Source organism: Pithys albifrons, chromosome 1 (genome assembly GCF_047495875.1).
Source record: "Pithys albifrons albifrons isolate INPA30051 chromosome 1, PitAlb_v1, whole genome shotgun sequence".
Taxonomy (NCBI): domain Eukaryota; kingdom Metazoa; phylum Chordata; class Aves; order Passeriformes; family Thamnophilidae; genus Pithys; species Pithys albifrons.
In genome coordinates this window covers 78753216-78774931 of record NC_092458.1, presented here as the reverse complement: position 1 = coordinate 78774931, position 21716 = coordinate 78753216, and the positions used below count along the sequence as shown (strand labels likewise).

At 38.2% G+C, this 21716-nt stretch overlaps 1 protein-coding gene across 6 annotated transcripts in view; it reads right to left on the bottom strand.

Moving 5' to 3' along the window:
* Positions 1-21487, bottom strand: part of NOX4 (NADPH oxidase 4) — a 110299-nt gene extending 88812 nt beyond the window's left edge. For 5 of the 6 annotated variants that reach the window (XR_011697888.1, XR_011697889.1, XR_011697891.1 and 2 more), the window contains exons 1-7: positions 21355-21487; positions 20515-20610; positions 10093-10203; positions 9031-9115; positions 8274-8371; positions 6310-6337; positions 3062-3134 (exon numbers count right to left, since the gene is read on the bottom strand). Coding sequence is in view for 3 of the 6 variants with exons in the window: in XM_071555981.1 (XP_071412082.1) it covers positions 3062-3134; positions 6310-6337; positions 8274-8371; positions 9031-9115; positions 10093-10203; positions 20515-20610; positions 21355-21411 (548 nt within the window). In the remaining 3 variants the exon portion in view is untranslated. The remainder of the gene's footprint in view (positions 1-3061; positions 3135-6309; positions 6338-8273; positions 8372-9030; positions 9116-10092; positions 10204-20514; positions 20611-21354) is intronic. The other variant, XM_071556003.1, reaches the window with a different exon arrangement.
* Between the last annotated feature and the right edge of the window lie 229 nt (positions 21488-21716).

The following is a 21716-nucleotide window of genomic DNA, read 5'->3' as shown; positions in this document are numbered from 1 at the left end:
GTAGATTTTTCAGGACAGAAGTGCACACACAGTATGGCTCTAGGACTGATGGTCTTAGGAGGAACAAGAACATTACCACTGTGAGGGCAGGAGACGTGAAGGGAAAAGAGCACTTCCCTTCATCAGTAATTTGTTAGGCAATATAAAAAGAACCAAGACCAAAGAAAATACCCATCTGGAACTGTTTTCTGTTAAGTTTCTTTGATTTCTGCTTAAGCAAAATAATTACCAACAAACAACAACAACCAAATGGTTAAGAAAATACACTACTTCACAGCACACAAACATACCTCTCACACTACACAGCATGGTAGAAAAGTCCCTTCCAAAACCAAAAACCTACTCCCATTCATAAGCCAAACTAATTTTTTACATTATAAACATCCTTAAGTTTGAGAACATGGTTTAAGAAGCAATTCCTCTGAGACACCTAACTTTTTTTTCAGAATTTTTTCCCCTCCTATGGTTTTCAACATAACCAGCTAACTGCCCTTGCTTCAATACAACTGACACATACACTGCATTTGTATCTGTCAATATAGGACTTACTTTTTCACAAGAGAAAAAATAATTTTGACAATCCACAGGCTACCAAAATAAAATCCAAGCAAGTGAAGGAACAAGAAAGGAAGCAAAGGTGAAAAAAGGGAAGCAAAGGAAGGAACCCAGCAACAGCGAGGGACTCTGCAACTCCCCCTCCACCCTGCCATCATTCCCCACAGTCAACACTATGTCAGCATTTTTTCCTCCTTTTAGTTGCTCAAACCATTTCAAACTAACTCCCCACACCCTGGTAGGCATTTCCATGCAGTCACTCATCAGTATCTGTGAGAAGTTATGGCAGTAAATATCAGTAAGGAGAAAATAAAGGATGATGGTGTGGGGAGGAGAAGCATGATTGGAAGGTACAGAGTAAAATTCAACCTCAGTCCCAAAACAGGCAATAGAAGCCTAGAATGGCTTGGGTTAAAAGGGACCTTAAAGATAATTTACTTCCTTCACCCATGCCAAGGGCAGGAACAAGGACAGCTCTAGTTTAATTTGGTATTTTGCTATAATACCTAAAGCTGCATATTGAACTAATTTTTATTGCATCTTGAGCACTTTTTTCAGAATGCACCAATTTTTCAAAATTTCAGTGATGGAGAGTCAATCCCTGGACTGCTTCTGATGTGTTGCTTTCAACAGCTAATTATTGTTACTGATTAAAATTACTGTACACTTCTTGTACATGTCTTGAATACACCTAAATGTCAGCTTCCAGCCAGTTGAGCACTTTATTCTTCTTTCAGCACTCCTACAGATAACCCTAATATAAAATCCTGCTTCCTCATATATATCAAATTTCCCTAAACATAAGCAAGCCCTGTGACCTTCACCTCCTTAAATTAAGGGCATATAAATCCTTGAACCGCTTACTGTGAAGCATATTTTCCAATATTATAATAATTATGCAATTCTTACTCATATACTTACACTGTCTATCCTACAGACACATGCAGTATTCTAATACATTCAACAATCTTCCTAGTGATACACATATGTTTATAGTTCTTCAGAACATTTATTTTTTTTTACCTTCTACAGCTTGAAATAGACATTATTCATAGAATTAGTATATTTATTATTCTGTAAAGTCCTGACCATTTGAGGTAAGTTGAAAATTTAACTTTAGTTTTGGTTAATCTACTTTAGAATTTTGCAGGTGAAAGTATTTGCCGTTACAATAACTGTGAAAATAAATAAAAAGCATGTAACTTCAAAAGATGTTGCATGAACCACAAAACTATTTCCAAGAATAGGTTTATAGCTACATCTATTTTTCTAAGTTTCCCAATCATTAATACATGATGTTCTCCTTTTTTTTTTCTAATTTATTATGGCCTTGAAGAAAACAGGACTTTGTTCTGGCTTACTGCTGCAGAGTGAAGTAATTCTTTTATTTTTCCATCTTCCCAAAACTGCCTTTCTTTTGCTAGTACAGCCATCTGTATGAAGTATGCAGTGTGCAACCATCCTGACATCTCATGCAGCAGTCTAACCCTGCACTTTTGTAGTCTGCAGTACCTCACAAAGGTCTCAACCCTGGAAGTAACCTTGTCTACTAAAAATGCACCAGTATTTGCTGAACTACTTTCCCAAATCACAAGATAACACTGCCTGATAACATTTCTACTCAGGAAAGACAGATTAGCTCAGCAAAGTTCCAAGTTGCATATGTAACTCAGATAAATAGAGTACCATTGATGCTTGAAGATACATAATTAACGTATCCTTCCATGTTGGGTGAATTGAGATGATGGATTTACAGTCTTTGAAGTCAACTGCTATAAAAATGCAGGGGTTATTTTTATATGTTCAATTGCAGAATCCAAGCCTTAAAAAAAACTACAGCACTGCGCTAGATCCTCCAAGGTACCAGTAACTCACAGTTATTATCATATGTGTTCAATAATATTGGTAGAGAATGTGAAGCCACTGCAGGACTAAACCTTTCGAAACCACATAAGCTGCTTTGAGCCAACAGTGCATTGCAGCTTAGAATTGTAATTCACATTAAAAAGAATATATGTGATAACGAGAAGCAGAACTTTAAAAAGCAACACTCTACTTAAGTAGCATAATTTTGTGTTGGTATGTTTCATTACTGGGGGTCTTTTTGATACTGTTGTACAGTTTGTTGTTACAGGTAATTGGTGCAAATAATTGAGATAAGGATATTATCTTATTTTACTTCCAGTGCACTTCATTTACGCATTGGACAGAACTTTCCATATGCTCAGTTTACTGCTTCCCTGTACAAACAGAATAAAGAAAAAAAAATGAATTTTTAAAGGTCCACATTTTTAACAGAGCACATTCATCCTCAAAAGGAAATTAAATCAGGTTTTGTAATTGTTTTAATATAAAATTCACTGTGCTAATTTCACTGCAACTTAGCAAAAAAAAAACAAACGGGGGGGAGAGGGCAAGAAAACTTGTATTTTTAACACTCTAGTCAGTAGGTGAATATGATTACCAAAATGGCAATTTGCAGCATAATGATCAGACTACGTCTTACCTGATGGCATAGGTGGAAGCTGTACACATTAGGAATAATACTAGCACCATAATAACTCCAGTCAGGCCTGGAACTAAAAGGGACATAAGATCACTTACATTTGAACTGTGAAGATGCATACTCGTCTAGCACGATGTTTTAAGAAAGTGGAATTAGATATACAAATCATGATTTAATCACACTCATGCTTGTATTTGTCTCCTGAGGACAATTCACGTATCAAACCAGATAAGAAAGGAGAGTTGTTGTGTAATTTCCCACCTTCTCAGAGAAAACTACCCTTTCCCTTGCATTTCATCATGTATCACTAATTTTATATTAGTCTTCACTCCTGTAATCTTTTACTCGTGACATCTGTCTCTAAGCAGGTAACTAAGAACAAAGACTGTTTATTTGTAAGACTGACTGTATAAGTTTCTGCATTTCTTTCTTATTCCAAATCCTAAACTCTGTTGATCATCACAATTAAAAACCTAGTCAGGGAGAGAATTCCAAGCAAGTCAATTTCTGTGCAAGCTGTCCCTACAATTGTTTGCCAACCCATTTCATTCGGGAATGAGGAAGAGCCTGAAATTAATCTCCATGGCACTGTATCATGCTTGAAATTGTTGCCCATAGAGCAAGGTCTGTGACAGTGATCTGCAGGCAGCATTTCAGAAGGAAAGTTTAAAAATATTAACAGTTGGATTCTTTTGCTCAAATGCAGATTGTATCAGAACTAGTTTATCCTCAGCTCTTGTTTATATCAAAGGAGAGAAAAAGTATTTCTAGAGCATGGTACATTAGACAATGCTCTCAGGTACATGCTGTGATTCTTGGGGCATCCTGCACAGGGCTGGGAGTTGGACTCAATGATCCTGATGGGTCCTTTCCAACTCAGCATATTCTGTGATCCTACAGTAAAGCAGAATCCTGCCCATGAAGCACAGTAAGTCACCATCTTAATGACAGAACTGAAAAATACCCAAGTTACCACTTTTTCTGAGTGTCTTATCTTCAAAATTGCCATCCCAGGAATTAAGAGCCTAAAATCTACGAAGCATCATATCAATACCTTTTACTCCTCAAAGAATTATACCTTTTCAGCATAGTTTCTAGTCACCTTAAAAGCCACATGTTTGGATTTAAGCAAAGTCAGTCAGGCAAGTCACCAAGCATAAATCTAAATAAGTGCAGCTTAATGTCAAAATACAAATGTCTCAACCAGCTTTCATGGATGTAAACGGCAAACCCACATATTGTAATGGTCCATGATCTCTTACAATATCACATCCTAATGACAAGAGCAAGCTAATTTTTTTAATAATTGATTGTGATTTTAGACTTTAGCAATAAAGAGACAATCTTTTTATAAACTTTTCAATATCCACACATTGAAAAGTCTGATCCCAAAATCTGATACATCCCAAATCACTTCTCAGTTTTACAAACTTTGTGAAAAATCTCAGCTCTACAACCAATGGAAGCTTTATCATGACCTGCACAAAAAACTTAATTTCACTCCTTCATGGAAAGATCATAATTAAAAGCAATTGCAATAAAAAATATGCATTCTGTCCACTGCCTCCTTCATTTCTTCTTTCTTAATCTAATTTGATGTGTAGCATGCAATGAATCTCCCCTCTGACACAAATGTGTGTGGCTCAGCTTCGCTGAACGAAGATTTGGGAAGGGCTGTCCCCACGTAGGTGTGCCCTTCCAGCCTGCACAGTGGATGTTTTAGGTGAGGTACAGGATGTGCAGAACTGGCCCCACCGTTTAAGTCCTGAGGGTTCATCTGCCACGGCTGAGCAAGCTTGGATAGTGTCAGTGAAGTCCTCAGGACTAGAACCTACAGCACCCGGTATTCCCAGAAGGTCTCCCGTCCAAGTACTAGTCCGGGGCTGACCCTGCTTAGCTTCCGAGATCTGACGGGATCAGGTGTCAGGGAGGCATTTAACTGCCTTCTGACACAAATACTTCCAACACAATTGCAGTAAGCACTTGATCCAGCTTTCTACATTGTCACTCAAGACACGAGTCACCTTTTATATTCAGTGTTTAATTATCTTCTCCATCGAACTGAAATCACTCACCATCCTGCCCCAATTTATCAGTGCATTTTTAGTCTTTCCTCTCCACCCTGTCTCCACCTCTTTTTTCCTTCACTAACTATACCCTTGAATATTTGTTCCTCCCACAGTTTGTCTCACACCCTTATATAAGTAAAGTATAACAGTAAAAGGAGTTTCACCTCTCAACTAGAGAGGTCTCAAGGTGTCCCCACAAGCCAGGAGAAAATGTGATTGGTCCTCTCACTGCTTCTCTATTCCAAGACCTTCTTCTTCACATACAATACTAAATATAAACCTCAATGGCTTGGTTCTCACCCCCTTCCATCTTTAACTCCCTCCTCTGTCAGCTACCCTCTTTCAGGCTTCCATCCCTGATTCACTAACTACACCAGTTACCCAACCTGATTCCAGTTAGCAGTTAACTTATGCCTCAAATTCTATTATTTCACTTTCTCCCTTCCTCTGCTCTCAACTGATTGAAACCTTCCCTAGGGTTTTTGGAAAGTACCATCACATAAGCTGCTAATTCTAGTACATCTGGGATTGACAAACCTAGAACCCCATCCATTGCTGTCTACTCAGATTCCTTTGGACTGTGTCCTAAATGCTATGAAGTTGGGTGAAAGTGTGATGGCATCAGGAAGAACCTTTACCTCCTTGTGAAGGTAAAGGAACCTGCACTAAAGCTCAGGCTTGTGCCTGCCCCTCCATACCCAAACATTGCTCCTTTCTAAATTCCTGCACCAAAAATGTTTTAATCTGTTTGTTCCTTATGAGCGCTGAAGTCTGATTCCCATGTAAAAATTTAGATTGCACTGAAGCCAAACCATCCCCTAAATAAACTAGCTGAAGAAAGAAGACTGCTTTTCTGTTATGTTTCTTCTCCTAGAAATTGGATCATTTAGGAATTTGGTTTTAATATTATGCAGAATCTCTGTTCGAAACTAATTTTCTGCTGACTCATCTGTACAACAACAGCTTTGAAGATGCTACTCATCCTACTATGGGGCTTACATAACTCCTCCCTCCTGACTATTGGATAAGCAAGCCCAGGTTATATTGACACAAATAACACAACTAAAGCTAGCTGACATACAACAAATGGAGGATGTGAACATAGGATCAAAAAGTTTTCTCTGAAGAGTAATGATGAGAAGCAGCAAATTTTCTCATTCAGTTTTGCAACAGACTTACCAGTTGCAAAAAGTATTTTCCTTGGGTCCTGAAAAAGAGACAAGAACAAAACAAAAAATTATTATATGAGATTTTATATCTATATGAATAATGCAGTAATAATAAGTATTCATAAAGCTCATGCACTTTAAGGCATAAGCAATCCCTAAATCTGAATCCAGAAATGACTTTGGTATTTGGTAACAGTTTACATTGACTGCAATTCAACATAAACTAAACCTTTAGCCTTTGCATTCCCCATTGAAGACAATTCTGATCTGTTATGAAAAACTGGGGTTCAGATAATTTTACAGACAATTATTTTTTAAAGCTTTACTCAATTACCTCATCCCTTTGGGAAGACAGAGGGAAGCTCAAGAGGGAGAAATTTTGAATTTAAATGTACGACAAGAGACAAGCATTTTACTGCCAGCTACATTACCAAGAGATTTGCAGGGGTCTCTAGTGAAGCAAGACTGAACACAAAGGATCTGACAGATGTTCCTGTGCCCTTCACAACATATGAAAGGAAGAAGGGATATGTCAGCTTCACAGGAAACTGCCTCACTTTCCCTGAGCCCTATACTTCAGAGGTTTTGTCCTCATTGTGGAGAAAACTTTTTATCATTTAAATTTGCAGTAAAATGCAGTGAGAGGAGAGTAGTTTTCATACAGGTCAAGAAAAATGAAGTGTCCCTCTCTATGGTCTTGTTGCATACACATGTGCACATACAGGTAGAGAAGACTAGCATCCAGACTGCCAACCACAGTTAGAAAATGGGTTTAAGTGGAATTCAAGTACAAATGTTTAAAAGCTACTAAAGTATCTAAAATCCAGGAGGTTTGATCCCAGAGTTCCTAAAAACTTGCTATTATCTCCATTTTCTATTGCGAAATTCCTAAAGCTGGTTAGTAGAGGCTGCCATGCACACCCCTGGCAAGTTCTTGCCTGAGGCAAGCTGCTGCTGATATTCCTGATGAGGCTAAATCCATTAGACCACTCCTAATACAAGCACACACTCCGTGCTTCAGTTCAACCCAGAAGCTCAGCACAATAGTTGGTGTTGGCATGTCTGCCATTGAATAGCTCCATGATTAGATCATTCACCCTGGGAGTAGAAGACCTTGGTTGATGGTCCTTAAGAGGCTGAGTTGAGTCAGGCTCTCCTTTTCCGGGAAAGGATGCAGCTGGGATATGGTCATTGTAAATATTTCCTATTGAAGCTGGTAGAAAAGAAATGCAGACTTGATACTACAATGAATACAAACAAGAGGGAACTTGACTGTAGGCCAGAAAAGAAAGAGTCCTGGACTGTGGCCTTGCTTCTAAAATCTGCAAATACCTTTCCAGTGTCAAATACACAAGCAAGTACCTGGACAAGGAATCTGATGTGGTTGCAAGAGGTGTGCACCAAAGTCAGCTTCCAGCCCAGTTCATGCAGACAAATAATTCCAATCTTAGCATATATATGTATATATGTGTATATATATATATAATATATGTATATATATATATAAAAATATATATCTATATATATATATATATATACACTCACTGCAGCTTAAAAAAAAAAATCACAAAATCAGTTTCAAATCTCGCCATATTCTAAATAATGGAAATGCAGAATGTATTTTCCCTAAAAGCAGTAGAAATGTCTCAGCCTGGCCCACTCAAAGAACAAAGAGAAGCAGAAAAAAACCAGGAGAACAAGGTGCAAGGTTAAAGGACTTGATGAATGCATTCTCTATCTCATAATCAAATAGGACTGAACCCTGCTGCCTTAAACAAAAAGTGCTTAATACATGCTTTGTCTGGAGAAAGAAGTAAAATCCACAGCAATCCACACGATGATGAGTTTTAAGTGCACAAAACAACAGCACTATATACACCTTAGGATGGACTGTACAAAGGAATTGAATATGAAAACAATCATATAATGAAATTATACGCTTAAAAGCAATATATGAAAAAATAGCTGGCTCACCTCACCACGATAGTTTGCTGCATTTATGGTCAGAAATTCTTCATTGTAATTCTCAGAGAAGTTAAGAGCGTTCACCAGGTGAGCAGCAACATGTAAGACTGAAAAAAACAAACCTGAGTAAAGCTGAGGTCTGCAAACAAGAGATGGACATTTCCCTGAAGAAAAGTGGCCACCCAGACACCAAGCTATAATCACATTACTTGCATGATATACATCATGGACTAAGGGATTCTTTTTCTAAAGTAAATCAGCTTAAAAACATTCATGACAGAAAGCTGTATGTAATTTATTGTTTTGTGGGGTTTTTTTTAACACTACAGCAATGATTTCTGTACTGCAATACTTCAGCTGAGAGATAACATTCAAAGGTGTCCAGCCCAGCCAAGAATATTTCTTCTTCACCAAATTGGGTAGTTGTCTCTATTGCTCCCCTCTCTGCAGTTAAGCCTGTAGTACCCTGCCTCCACATCCAAATTCATTAGGCACAATGAGAGTCACTTGTAATGGCAAATTTTGACCTGATCTCATATACCTGTACTTTTAGAAAGTGGAATTTTAAGGAAAGGCTCAGCATTAGAATGTATGCCCACGTGTTTAAAGCAAAAATGAACCAAAAAATCTGCATGCATCCGAGAAAGCATTTACAATTTAAGACAGGCAAGCGCAGAGCAAGACTACCCCCAAATGTACTGTAGAAGAAAAACTACAAAGTACTGCTTCAGCGTGCTTCCCAATCACACTGCTGCTCAGAACTCACCTGAAAAGAAGCATATTGTAACACCACATGTCACATGGAAAGTTTTACTTTTGTCTAGCAGCCTTCTGGTTTTCTTGCTGGCAACCTAGTAAAAGAATTCAAGCAATCTCTTCTAAAACAAATCAAATAAACTACTAACAGAAACTACAGCAACATAACAGCAACTTCAGCTTTTACTAGATTTAACACCCTTGAAGCATGGTACTAAAATGTAAAGACTACTGAATTAGGGCAAGGACACAATTTTGAGGACTTAATGAAGAAATTACAGTCAGATCTGTAATAATAAATGTCAAGAGCATGTAATATACCTTCTGGCCTTGAAATCTGGGAATCCCATCACTAATTCTGTAGGCATCACTGACGCTTTTATAAGCAAGATCAACAGGAATGGTATATTTGGATATTCATGCATCTATAGGCATCAAATTTTATAGGTACTGTCACATGATGAACAGAATTCACAGGTTCAATTTGCAACCATCTAGCAAATGTTCCTCAAAAGCATTATCCATATTTATGTAAAAGCAACCTGTGAATCAGAAAGGAACTAAACTATTGTTTACCGAATACTGGTACAGAAAACAAACCCTCTTAGGTTTGCCAGAACATGTTTAAATCTCCCACAACAATGAATGTAACAGGTTGGGTATTTTTATTTAAAGTTCTGTCATCTTCAGTAGGACACAATGTCATGCAGAAACAAAGTTGGTTTTGCTCTATTAAATTCTACAAGGAAGCAGTAGAGAGGACACAGATGCCTCTGATATAAGAGTTCAGAAAGATGGAGAAGACTTCATCTAGTTGCAGTTCCAGAGCAAATCCCCATCCTTCAAACATGCACTGAAGAAACTGTCATCAAAACAGGTCAAATCAAAACAGACAGTGCCAGTCATGGCATTCTCTTCACAGGAGTCATGGACTTAGGCTGAACGTCAAGTTCCATGCAAGCACATACTGTGTAATAACCAGGGATATAACAGGTTCTTTTTCTGTTTTTTATTGACTAAAGAGTGACCAGGGACCTCTTCTCAGCTGCTGCTTTCTGAGGACAGTACTTACCTTCTGAGATCCTCGCAGGAAGGCCAAGATAACACGGCACATTGGTAGCAGTACCAGGCAGCAGTTGAGATTGAGGACAGATGCTGAAGCTCTGCTAACACACAATCCTAGCTGAACAAATATTGCAAGAGTTAGATTGCAGGGAGAAAGGAATGGCACGTGTCACTATTCATTTTCTTTTCCTTTGCTGTGAAATCAAACAGTTCCCATGCTCTCTGATTCATCAGAATAGTGGTGTTTCATTATGTTTTATTACACTGGAAAAAACCACTGTACACACAGCATGTTATCCTGTTCCTAGAGGGAAGAAAACAGTTCTCACTCTTGCATCAATAATCTATTAAAAATTTATTTTGTCAAAAGTAATGTCAACAAATGACAGCTTTCTACTGAAAGATCCCATATCCCCATCAGTACTCAAAGTCACAGGGAACAAGACCATCTGAGACAACAATAACTGTCCACTGAGAAACCACCTGAAAGTTCCAATAGGCATAATGAAATATAAAAGAGCAATAATTACTATAAAGACACTAGACAGCCACTTAAGTTTAATGATTTTCTGGTAAACAAGTCACAAAAAGATGTAAAAAAATATCAATTCAATCAAACTGAAATGGTCATATTGTTTCAAGGAATTGTCACAGAACTCCTCATCCATTCACATCATGCAATGCCATATTTGGACCTAAAGAAAGTAGGTTTTCCTTAGTTTAAATAGCTCAATAGCTGGGAACTGTAATGAAATCTAATTTCACTAATGCTTTCACTGATATATTTGGAACTTACATAATTAGAACAAAAGCACTTGTCAAATAAATGAACAAAGCACACATTCATGTCATAACCCCATATTTTTAATCTTATTATATTATCTCATTTGTTTATGATTTTTTAAAAAGTTAGCAAAATGCCATTGTTCTCCCGGCTATTAAGTTGAATTACCATTTTACTATCTTATATAAAAGATGCTTTCAGACTGTCAACAGATTTCTGGAAGGATAATTCTTACAATGTTCTCAGAACCCCAAGTTTTTCAACTCCTAAAGAAATTAATAAAAAAGTATTATAATATTAAAGATAACTCAATCAGTGCATTAGTATGTGAAATGAACACGTACAAATAAGTTAATAAAAATTACTAAAGATTTATTCATTTTTCAAGATGAAACTGTCAAAAAATGAGCATTTGTTACTTTCTCAGTCAAAAAGATCAATCTGTAAAACGTCTATTATATTCAGAACTTTGTTAATAAGAAAAAACAAATTTGGAAAGAAAAAAGACAGTTTATTCATGTGGAAATACCTTCTTTTACAAAAATTGTTAGAAAAGTCTTGAAATTCAAAAATTTATAATTACTATGGATCAATATATAAACTAGTAAAAATAAACAAAATAACTGCACTTAAGAATACCTTCCAAGATCTCAAGCATGATTGCATGACAAGAGTGTCACTTCCCACTCAGAAGTGCAATTAAAAAAAGAAAAATATGAATAACCACAAAAATATATTTGTCTATCCTTGCCCACTAAAGTAGCTTAAAGTGACTTGTAAATATTTTTGAACTATGAGATAAAATGGCCCATACTCTTGAAATGACTGGCCTTAATGGCAAGTAAAATGTCTCTATAATGTGCTGTTCCAATATACAAGACTCTCTATTTTCACTAAATCCTCTAAAGGAAAGCTAAAAATGAGCTATATACCTCATGAAAGCAGTAACTTCAAAAACACAGTCATTAAAAACATATAAGCATTTTTATTAGTGCTTGCTTACATGCTACAGTATTTTAGTGATTAAATGAGCATGATTTGAAAAACACAAGAATTATGTAGAACTAATGTTATGAAAACACGAACAATAAACTGAATAATTTTTGTAGCTCTTGACTAACACCCAAAAGCGGAAAAAAGGTGCAGTACAATAAGTAAGACTGTTAGAAAATTTTAATAATTTCCCTTGTACGGCCTATGTGATACATCATTAGTTTCTCAAGAATTTATGTTGTCTCTGTTAAAACAAACTAGGCATGACATCAGTTATCTAAGACTTCCCTTATCAGGCACAACAATTCTTCTTACAAAACTTCAACAAAACAGTTTAGTTTGGAATAGTCTAAAATCAAGACTGTATGGTGCTAAATAAATGAAATGATTGCTCTGTGAGTTCAAGAAGCACTTGGACAGCACTGTCAGGTGTTGTGATGCCTGAATTCTCACAGATACGGTTACAGTGAGCTCTTATGAGGCTTTAAGAGGCTTCTACCTCTATCGTTAAATAAAGCACTTGACTGCATCTAATTTTGGGGTTTTCTGGTAGTTTATTTCGTGGTCCTCTTCGTCATAGGTTACAGCTACTTGAGGAATCATGGGCAGAAGGACAGAAGAGCCCACTATGTTTACATTAACACTTTTTATGTTCTGTGCAGGGATATAGTAACTACAAGAAGAGCTTTATTCAGGACTGTATCTCCACAGAGTTACACACAATTCTAAAACTTACATACACTATGCAAACTATCTAACATCACACAGCTACAGTGAAATATTAAGTAATATATATTTCATAAAATTGCTGGATTCAAGCAGTCTCTATATAGCTCATTTTAACTTTATAAAAACAGCTTTTTAGATGTGTCTTTTTGCAGAGTTTAGCAGGCTTATTTTCTCACTGCTGCACCAGCTTAAGGTCTCGAGATAAATTCCATTCTTATTTCAGCAGCTTGCACCTGCAAATTTATCTTTGGTTCACCAGCCTGAAAATGTATGTGTTCCAACTGTCAGGCACATGGTGTGATTCTTGGGATGCCCTTTGCAGGGCCAGGAGTTGGGTCCCTTCCAACTCAACATATTCTTTGATTCTACAATCAACATAAAATACCAAACAATTTAACTGGTACAAAAAACATGAATCGGCAATGATGGCAGAAAAAGGTACCGTATTAATCTTCCTTTGGTTTGTTGCCACTGTGTAAAAAATACAGCAAATATTCATTCATAGTGCAATTACATTGGAAAAATGCCCCTACATTAACCTTATTTCAATGCTATCAGCAACTATAGAAAGGAGAAAAAAGAAAAAAGACCAAGACCAGTAAATAACTTCTTCTATCACTATGACATGCATTTCTAGAAAAGCATCATTCAAATATTGTTATCAAGAATTCATGTAGGATTTTATTCTGAAAAATAAAGTTGGACAACGTTTGCTGCAACAAGCATATTTAGCTTGCTTAGGATCAAAATTCATGTGAGACCAAGAAGAAAAACATTGTACTAAGTTTGCTCTTAATATATATCCAAAAGCTAAAAATATCACCATGAAACTAATTCTTTCCAAATTATTTCCAACTGATCAGTTTCTTAACTTCCTCTGCATTGCCTGAATGGCATAGTAACAAATTAACATAGTACATTGTTGGATTTTTAAACAATAGTAGCATAAAGGATGACTGTTGCTCCAAGGCAACTCACTGGGCCTAAAAGGCAATATATGTCTTTATTAAGCAGCTAAGAAATGAGAGAAATATAATCCTCTTTTCTTTCTAAAGTTATTATTGTCTTAAGAAAAAGAAGGGAAAAAAAGTATTATTTCATGTTACTAGTGTGTGAAATTTCTGTAGGATCAAAAAGGAAAAAAATAAAACATGCTCAAAATCTCTGCTGGACACTGTTTTATCCAGCTTTGCTGATACTAAATCCAAGTATTTGATCATATCCCTCTCTACTCTGCCTACCCAGTACCACGTACACTGTTATCCCATTTGACAGAGGGGCAAGGAGGCATAAAAAAAACCCTAAAGGATTACCTGAATTCAGAGTAAATCTGTAGCAAGGGTAGCAGGGAACTGGACCATCCACAAACTCAAATCCTAAAAACTAGGCTAGATTTTTTTCTCCAGACAATCAACCACCACCTTCTCCAAAGCAGCAGGAAAAGGACTCCAGAATGTAAGTTGTCCAGCTATCCCTGTATGACATACAGACCCACAGAAATCCATATGTACTCCTGGCTATGCTCACACAACATACAAAATAGTACAGAGAAGCAGAGTCAGTTCTCATTGGCTGTTCTGTGCACTGCTGCCAACAAAGCAGGGGAAATAAGCTTTCTCTGTTAGGCAAAAGATTTCAGAACCAGGTTGAGGGCTACAGTAACTTAGTGTGTAGCTCAGAATACCCCTAAGTTTGTCAGTTGCAAATACAGAGATGAACATTATTTGCCATTGTTGTGCACAGAAATGCTCAATACATAGTTGCAAAACATACAGGGCAGTAGAATACAGAAAGACTTAAACAAATACTGTCCTCTCTCACCTTTTAGGCCCATCTTGTATCAAAGGAAAAAAAAGGTAGAATACTGTAAATCCACATCTGAAAGTAAAGTGATTCTGTTTTTCAAGACTTCGTTATCTACAAGCCACGACCGTAAACAGGTCATGATACAGTACAGACACCACACCTGATGCTCTCTCTGGAAGACTTTTTTCGAAATTTTTCTATCTTCCATGGTTCAAGGTAACTTGAAAGGTTCTGGGAAGACTCAGAAACCACATGCTGCTCTGTAAACACAGGTGACAGACCACTCCCCCACATCCCCCCACATCAGTACTGAAGCAGCTAAAAGTAATTATTTTTTTTAGGTGGGACAAACTGTGCTACACAACATGCCTTCTTTCAACCCAACTTCCTTTTCTTCATAGAGTACTCCTTGTCTTGAGTAACAGAGCACTGATAATCTAAGATGAAGGACAGAACTGAATTGCATGCATAGCAATTATTCCGCTTACGCCCTTCAGATCTGGCTGGAGATCTGGCAACTAAACCATGAAGCAGCTGAAAGGAAGGAAAATGCAAAGGTAGTGGAAACCTACTAGAACACGGGAAAACTTCTACAAGGTTTGTCTTGGTTTTGTTCCTGCAGATGGAAGGTTTCAAGGAAGGACTCTGTAAATCTCAAACTCATGTACTGCAACCCCCTAAAAATTATTTTAAGACTAAGTGGTGCAATATTTTTAAACCATATTTGGAAAAAAAACCCAAAAACACCAAAAACTGCAATTTTCTACACAAAGAATTTAACAGCAGCTCAATTCTCAGTGTTAATTCAACTTTTCAACTTCAGTCTTCTGCTTGCATATATGAATCAGAAGTTCGATATATTATAGGAGGGGAGAAGTACCAGGAGAGGACAATGGCCACAATATTTTTAGCTCCTTCATAACGTATGGGCTATCTTCCCTGCACTACTGAAAATCAATATTCTCACTGCTCACTTGTAACTAACCACACAGATTCTTTGAAGGTTTTTCTTCTCTTTCCGTCTACATGCTTAGGTCACATTCCCATTTTATACACAGTGCCTTTGTGTAGGATGCACTCCTCCTTCTGCTTTAATCAATCATTCAAATTGAAGAAAGTAACTAACTTAACCTTGAATTCAGTAATAGCTTCCAACTTCTCTGATAATCTCCAAGCAGTGTATTCATTTACAGGATTTCAGACCAAAGATTCATCTTCATTAATCTATTAGTCAGTTAATTTAGTGTTAGAATCCTGACCTCAGGACTGACAATTTAAAAAAATACTTGTCAGTGTTGCTGAGTTACAGGCTTCTTTTTGTGCCAGGCAGAATGATGCATACAGACTGAAAGGGATCTCAAGTTATCTTTCAGATTTGAGTGTTCCAGATTATCCTTCTTCTAAAGCAACACCACAAAGCACAACAGTGTTTTACATGTAATCAGCAACAAGAGCTTAAACATTGATTCTCCTACATGCAGCATGACCTAAACTCCAAAAATGTGGTCATGAAACAAGGAATTAAGGATACCCAAGTCCTTACAAGAGATTCACAGTACAGTGCAAGTCATGGCCAGAGCAGGAAGTTGCTTAGTGTCCTATCTGAGTCACAGCCACACCAAAATGATGCAATGTCTCCAACTAAGGGCTTCCTTTAATGTTTAATTATTTCCCTTATCACAAGACAGTAGGTAATATCATGCATAAAAACAGTCTTCTGGAACATGATGCAGCTATTTTATTTCAAAACCTACCATTTCCATGCTGGACTAGCATGGAAAATCTGCAACAATACATAATATAATGAATAAACAAGTAAAGAAACATTTTGACCATACTCCAGCTCTGTTCTACATAGAGTATTATGCCATGATCCTCTTAGAATGAGGAGCAATGATGATAAGACTATTTTTAACATCCACTTGATGATACAATAGTAAAAATTTTAGTTAATCATTTGAGATATACTTCTACTGTAGTAGTTTCACAAAAAGTTTCACAGAAAGTTCTGCAAAGGTGAAAGTTTTCCCATAAAACTTAATACTTGGGGGAGGTGTGGGGGGGGTTGGAAAGGATGCAAACAGACAAGATATATGGTGTAAAAACCCATGTTCATCCCTGGATATAACAGAATAAATCTCAGCAATGATACTAAGATGTGGGCTGCAGAAGGCAAAAGGTTGAAGGAAAAATGTTTTGGCTAACAAAAAGTCTAGAATGAGGCAAAGAGATGGCAGGAAGAGATTTACTTTCTAATTCAAGGGGATTAGCTAGATAAAGTCTTTTAACACCCTCAGTCTTCATTAAGAAACTGTGTGTGTGTATATATATATATATATATATATATATCTTACATAGCAACATCAGTCTATTATTATACATTTTTTTGCTACATGTCACACTCTAAAGGGCAATCCCCAAACAGCCTGGTCAAAAAGACAACTAAATCACAAAAACACACTGCACTGGGAAAAACAGATCAAGATACACAGCTCCTTCCAGTGCTTACATGTGGGGGGTAAGGAGGCTGCAGTGTGGTTGCACATTGTTCAATGAAAGCAGAATTTGGCCACGATTAAGAAAATCTCTATTGTTACAATAAACTAGCAAGGAGAGACATGAAAGTTACTGGAACGTCTGGAACATATTCCAAGAAGTGAATAAAGATGACAAATGCTATGTAGAATACTGCACAGTAAGAAGGCAGCAACTGTATGGATAAAGTGAGGCAGCAGTTTTTCTTTTCAATCCCATTTTCAGTTATTCAATCTTTTCTCAAAGAGATCCTTCTGAAAATGTATATTCTTTCCTTTGGTCTGTAACTCAGAAGTTTATCTCTTGCATTAACATTTGACTACATTACAGTTATTTGAGCAGGGACAAGGGAGGGAATAAGGAAAAAAGAGATCTTTTATGGCAAAATGAGCCCAAAGCTCTTTCTGTTCATGGGAAACTCAAGCTGTTAAAAGCAAGACTTCAGTTCTGTAAGGCCAGTACCAAATTTAGGACTGAATTTTTTGGTCAGGCACAAGCCAAGCTAATCTGAAGGGCAAAATCTTGAAGTCCATAAAGAAATTAATCATCTAGGCAATTTCTCTAACTCAGAAGACACAAAATATCCAACAATCAAGATTTTGGAGTCATGTCAAGTAATTTATGACTCTTCCTTTCTGTATGTAACTCAGGCATACTACACATTGCAGCATCTATCAAACATGAAGATGAGAATATTCCTTTCCTCTTTGGCACATGCTTTTATAAGAAGTCCATGTCTGCTGGGTATTTCTTTACAGGCTCATCTTCTTTAACAATATAAGACAACAAATTAACATTTATCAAATTATAAAAAAAATGAGATTCTTTATCTGAATCATGTTCCTAAACCAGTGGCAATGAATGCATTCACACAGTAAGACTATGCTCTGAAGCATTACAAGCAATTCAGTATCCAAAGGGATGGTTCATCAAAGCAAAAGTACCAGAAAGCGGTTTACATCCACTAGGTTCTGGAGAACTTTCATTGCAAGCCATTATACAATCACAGAATTATTCTGTCTGGAGGGGACCTTGGAATGTCTCTATTCAAACCTCCTGCTCTAAGCAAGTTCAACACCAAACTCAGGTTAACTTTGCTCATGATTTTTTGCCCAGTTAGGTTTTGAAAACCTCCAGGGATCGAGATTCCACAGTGAAGAGTTCATGGCGTCATGAACAGGACTTAAACTGACCAAAGCAGAGATATTTGACACAATATAAATTTACCCATGAAATTTTGTATTATATAATACTCTGATTAATCTATCACATTAGTGCCTTTGACTTACTTAGTTCTCTTTGCACTTCCAGGACATCACACTCTTAGTGCCTTTACACAGGTATAAAATTAAGGATGGGAAAATTGTCATTGAAAGACTGAGTGAGAGTTAGGTACCTAAACAATTTTAAAATCCTGTGCTATGTATCTTGTTCAGCATTCCAGAGAATGCAACTGGAAAAGAATAAAACTGAGCCTCATTCTGCAGAGAACTGAAGTAAATCCCTTCAGTGACCACAGAATGAAAGAGCAACCTTATTCTCTCCATATCAGAAAGAAATGGCATGTGAAAACGCGGCACAGTTGAATATATTCAGGATATTCAGTCCAAGATCTCGTTTCATATCATAATCTGATTTCCCACAGTAACTCTTCTTCTTCTCCATTCTGTTACTTGGTAAACAAAATTACCTGTGGTAATCTTCCAGTGCTGCAAGCGTAAAATTTCTTAAGGAAATTTTAGGCTACTGTAGCATCCAAAGTGAGAGTGAGTTAAAAAAACAACCCTCCTTAGCAGACCTCATTGAAAAACAAGAGAAATGGACTCAGTTGTCATGAAAGCATGTATAAAAGAGTTCATTCTGTTAAGACAAAAAATACCAGCTGTTGAATTATAAATGAAGAACTTACATCTCAAAATTTTCAGACATCAAGAAACAGCACAGAGGCATCACAAACCCCACACACATGTATGGAGCAGAGAGGAGACTGGTTAAGCAGATGGGCCGAGGGCATATTTTTCTACCCAAAACAACACAGTAAAAGAAGAGAGGCAAAAATCCCTGTGAAAGGTAACAGCAGCTGTAATATAGGCATGCATATGCCATTTTCTGAAGAAATAAGACTGGGTTCAGTTTTCCCAACCACTGCAAAATAATCTCTATGATTAATGCACATATACAAATATACTGAAGAGAAGGGCTTTCCTGATTATAGCTAGACAAACTGTAAAATGTGAATAGCAAGAAAATTTTACAGTCTTTAATATTTTTGAAATTTTAAAATTAGTTTCAGAACTTTGACCAAAACTATGTTTTAGACTTAGCTCTTCACTTTTCACCTCATATTAAAAAGTATCTAAATTTCTGTGGTACTTTTTCCCACAGTTGCAGACACTGTTAAACTCAAAAGCATGACCTCCTGGTCCTCATCTCCTGACCAAAACAAGGAATCTATTGCGTGAATCACCTCAAAGGTTCTGAATACACATTAAGTTACTTTGTATGTGTCTTTGATTTTGAAGTATAAGAAAACAAACAAACAAAGAGACCAGATGATGAGCTGGTACAAGGCAGACAAGTCACTCGAATTGAGAAAACTTGCTGATTGATACCAGCTGACAATCTGGCCCAACATGTTACCCAAGAAGATTCCCTTTACAAACAACCCACTTGTTCTGCCAGGAACAAATAGAATTTTCAAATGGACACACTGAGCTGCAAATTCATTAGAGATTAAGGTAAAATTAAACACATTTTCATGGTTTTTCTGACAAGAAAGCCATCACCATGAAGGATTTAAGTATTTTCATTCCCTTCTCTTTTGTACTAAGATTCATTCTTGAACACATCTGAATCAATAACAAAGAGAAAGAAAAAAAGAGAAAATTTTATCAAGATGGAAGTGGTTTTCAATTGCAATGGTGTAGCTGTGGAAAACTTCCCAAGACAGACCGATATCCAACTTGTCTAAATTATCTTTTTGGATTCACTTGGTGGTGGTGGATGTCACCCTGGCTAAATCAAAATACTCAAAACCTCATTAAACCATTCAGAATCCAAAACTTTATTATTAGAAAACAAAACTAATTATAAAATTCATATAGATTACAGTGATTTACACAGAACAGAGGATCTATGAGAATGACAGACTGAAAAGAACTAAGAGTTATTAAAAGAAGTCCTTAGGCAAATATGTATATAACAGTGGATTAGAAAGAATTCGCCATCATGAGCCCATAGCTTGGCTAATGTTTTGATGATGAAAAGTGGAGCTCCAGTCATCTGTTGGGCATGTTTGTGTTCCTGTGAGCCTGTCTGCAGCTGGGAGCACTGGGAGAGAGGAGAGGAGGGGCAAAAACAGCTGTCCCACACTTGACTGGCTATTTTCTTCTCAACAGCATTCACTTTCTACTCCTAAATAACTGTAAGAAGTATCCCAGTGACTTCTTACTTGTTCTTTCCCCACTTTGAAGAGTTAACAGACAGTTTGTGTCATTCTTGATTAGCAAATGCATTCTGCCCCTCTCCCATTTCCCAGCATCCCAGTTTTCCAGGGCAAAAAGTAAGGTCCGGGTCACTCACCCCTAACATCTGATGCAAATAATAATACTGCAGCCCTTGATAATAGAGCAGGAAGGTTTTCCAGAAGAACCATACATTGAGGGAGAGCCAGAAAAACTGAAATGAAACAGAAATTAGAGATTGTAAGTGAAAGTTACATGTGCAAACTTCTCAGCGTTAATTTCATTCATAAAACTCATACTGGTCTGTAGTTTCATAAATATATGTAAATGGAATGGAAAAACAAGCTTCAAACACTTAATATATTAACATTAAATATCAAACATTGAAAGGAATAGACCCTATGTGCGAAATTTCCACTTTCATCGAACTTCACAAAACTTTGTGACTTAAGAGAGTGCTGGTGAAGCCCTCCCACACAAGATACCACTCCAAATTTTTAGCTGGACATTGCAAATAAGATACTGAAAGAATAAAAACACAGCAACAAAGAGACAAAGGAAGGAAGAACTTGACCTCCAAGAAGCTGCGTCTTCTGCCCCCCACCTTTCCCTAAGAATCCAACAAAGCGCAAACACACGTACGGCGTGTGCCGAGCCCGGCAGGGCACGGACGCCCGCACTGCCCCGGGTCATGGCACCCTCGCACATCCCTGCCAGCCGCGCACCGGGACGCGCAAGGAGCACATCCCGCCCGGGCATCGGCATCCCGCGGGCATCCCGCGCCTCCCGCCAGGCACGGCGGCACCTCCTGCGCCGCCCGGCCCGCGGAGCTGCTCGGTGCCCGCCGAGCCCATCGCCGCCCGGGCCGGCCCCGCCGCTGCAGCTCCCTCGCGACCCCCTCCTGAGCCTCCTCCGCGGGGCAGCCGCGCTGAGGGGACTCCCCCGGGGCTGCCCCTACCAGGAAGAGGTGCTTGCTTCCCTCGTTGGCCAGCCAGCTCCTCCAGGACAGCGCCATGGTGCGGGACGCCCGCGGGGCAGGACCGAGGGCTGGGGGGCTCCGGGACGGCAGACGAGCCCTCCTTTTCAGCCGGGCCGGGCCTCCCTCCCCTCTCCCCACCCTCACCCCCCGCCCTGTCTTCCGGCCGCCGGGGCGTTGCGCTCCGGCCCCGCCGCGCCTCCCTCCAGCCCCGCGGCTCCGGCCCGGCCGCGCTGCCCTTTTGTCCGCCGCCGGGCACCTCCCGGGACCCGCAGCACAGCCGGGCGGGAAGCGGGGGCTCAGCGGGGGACGCCCCCGAAGGGACAACCTCGCCCTGCCGCGGA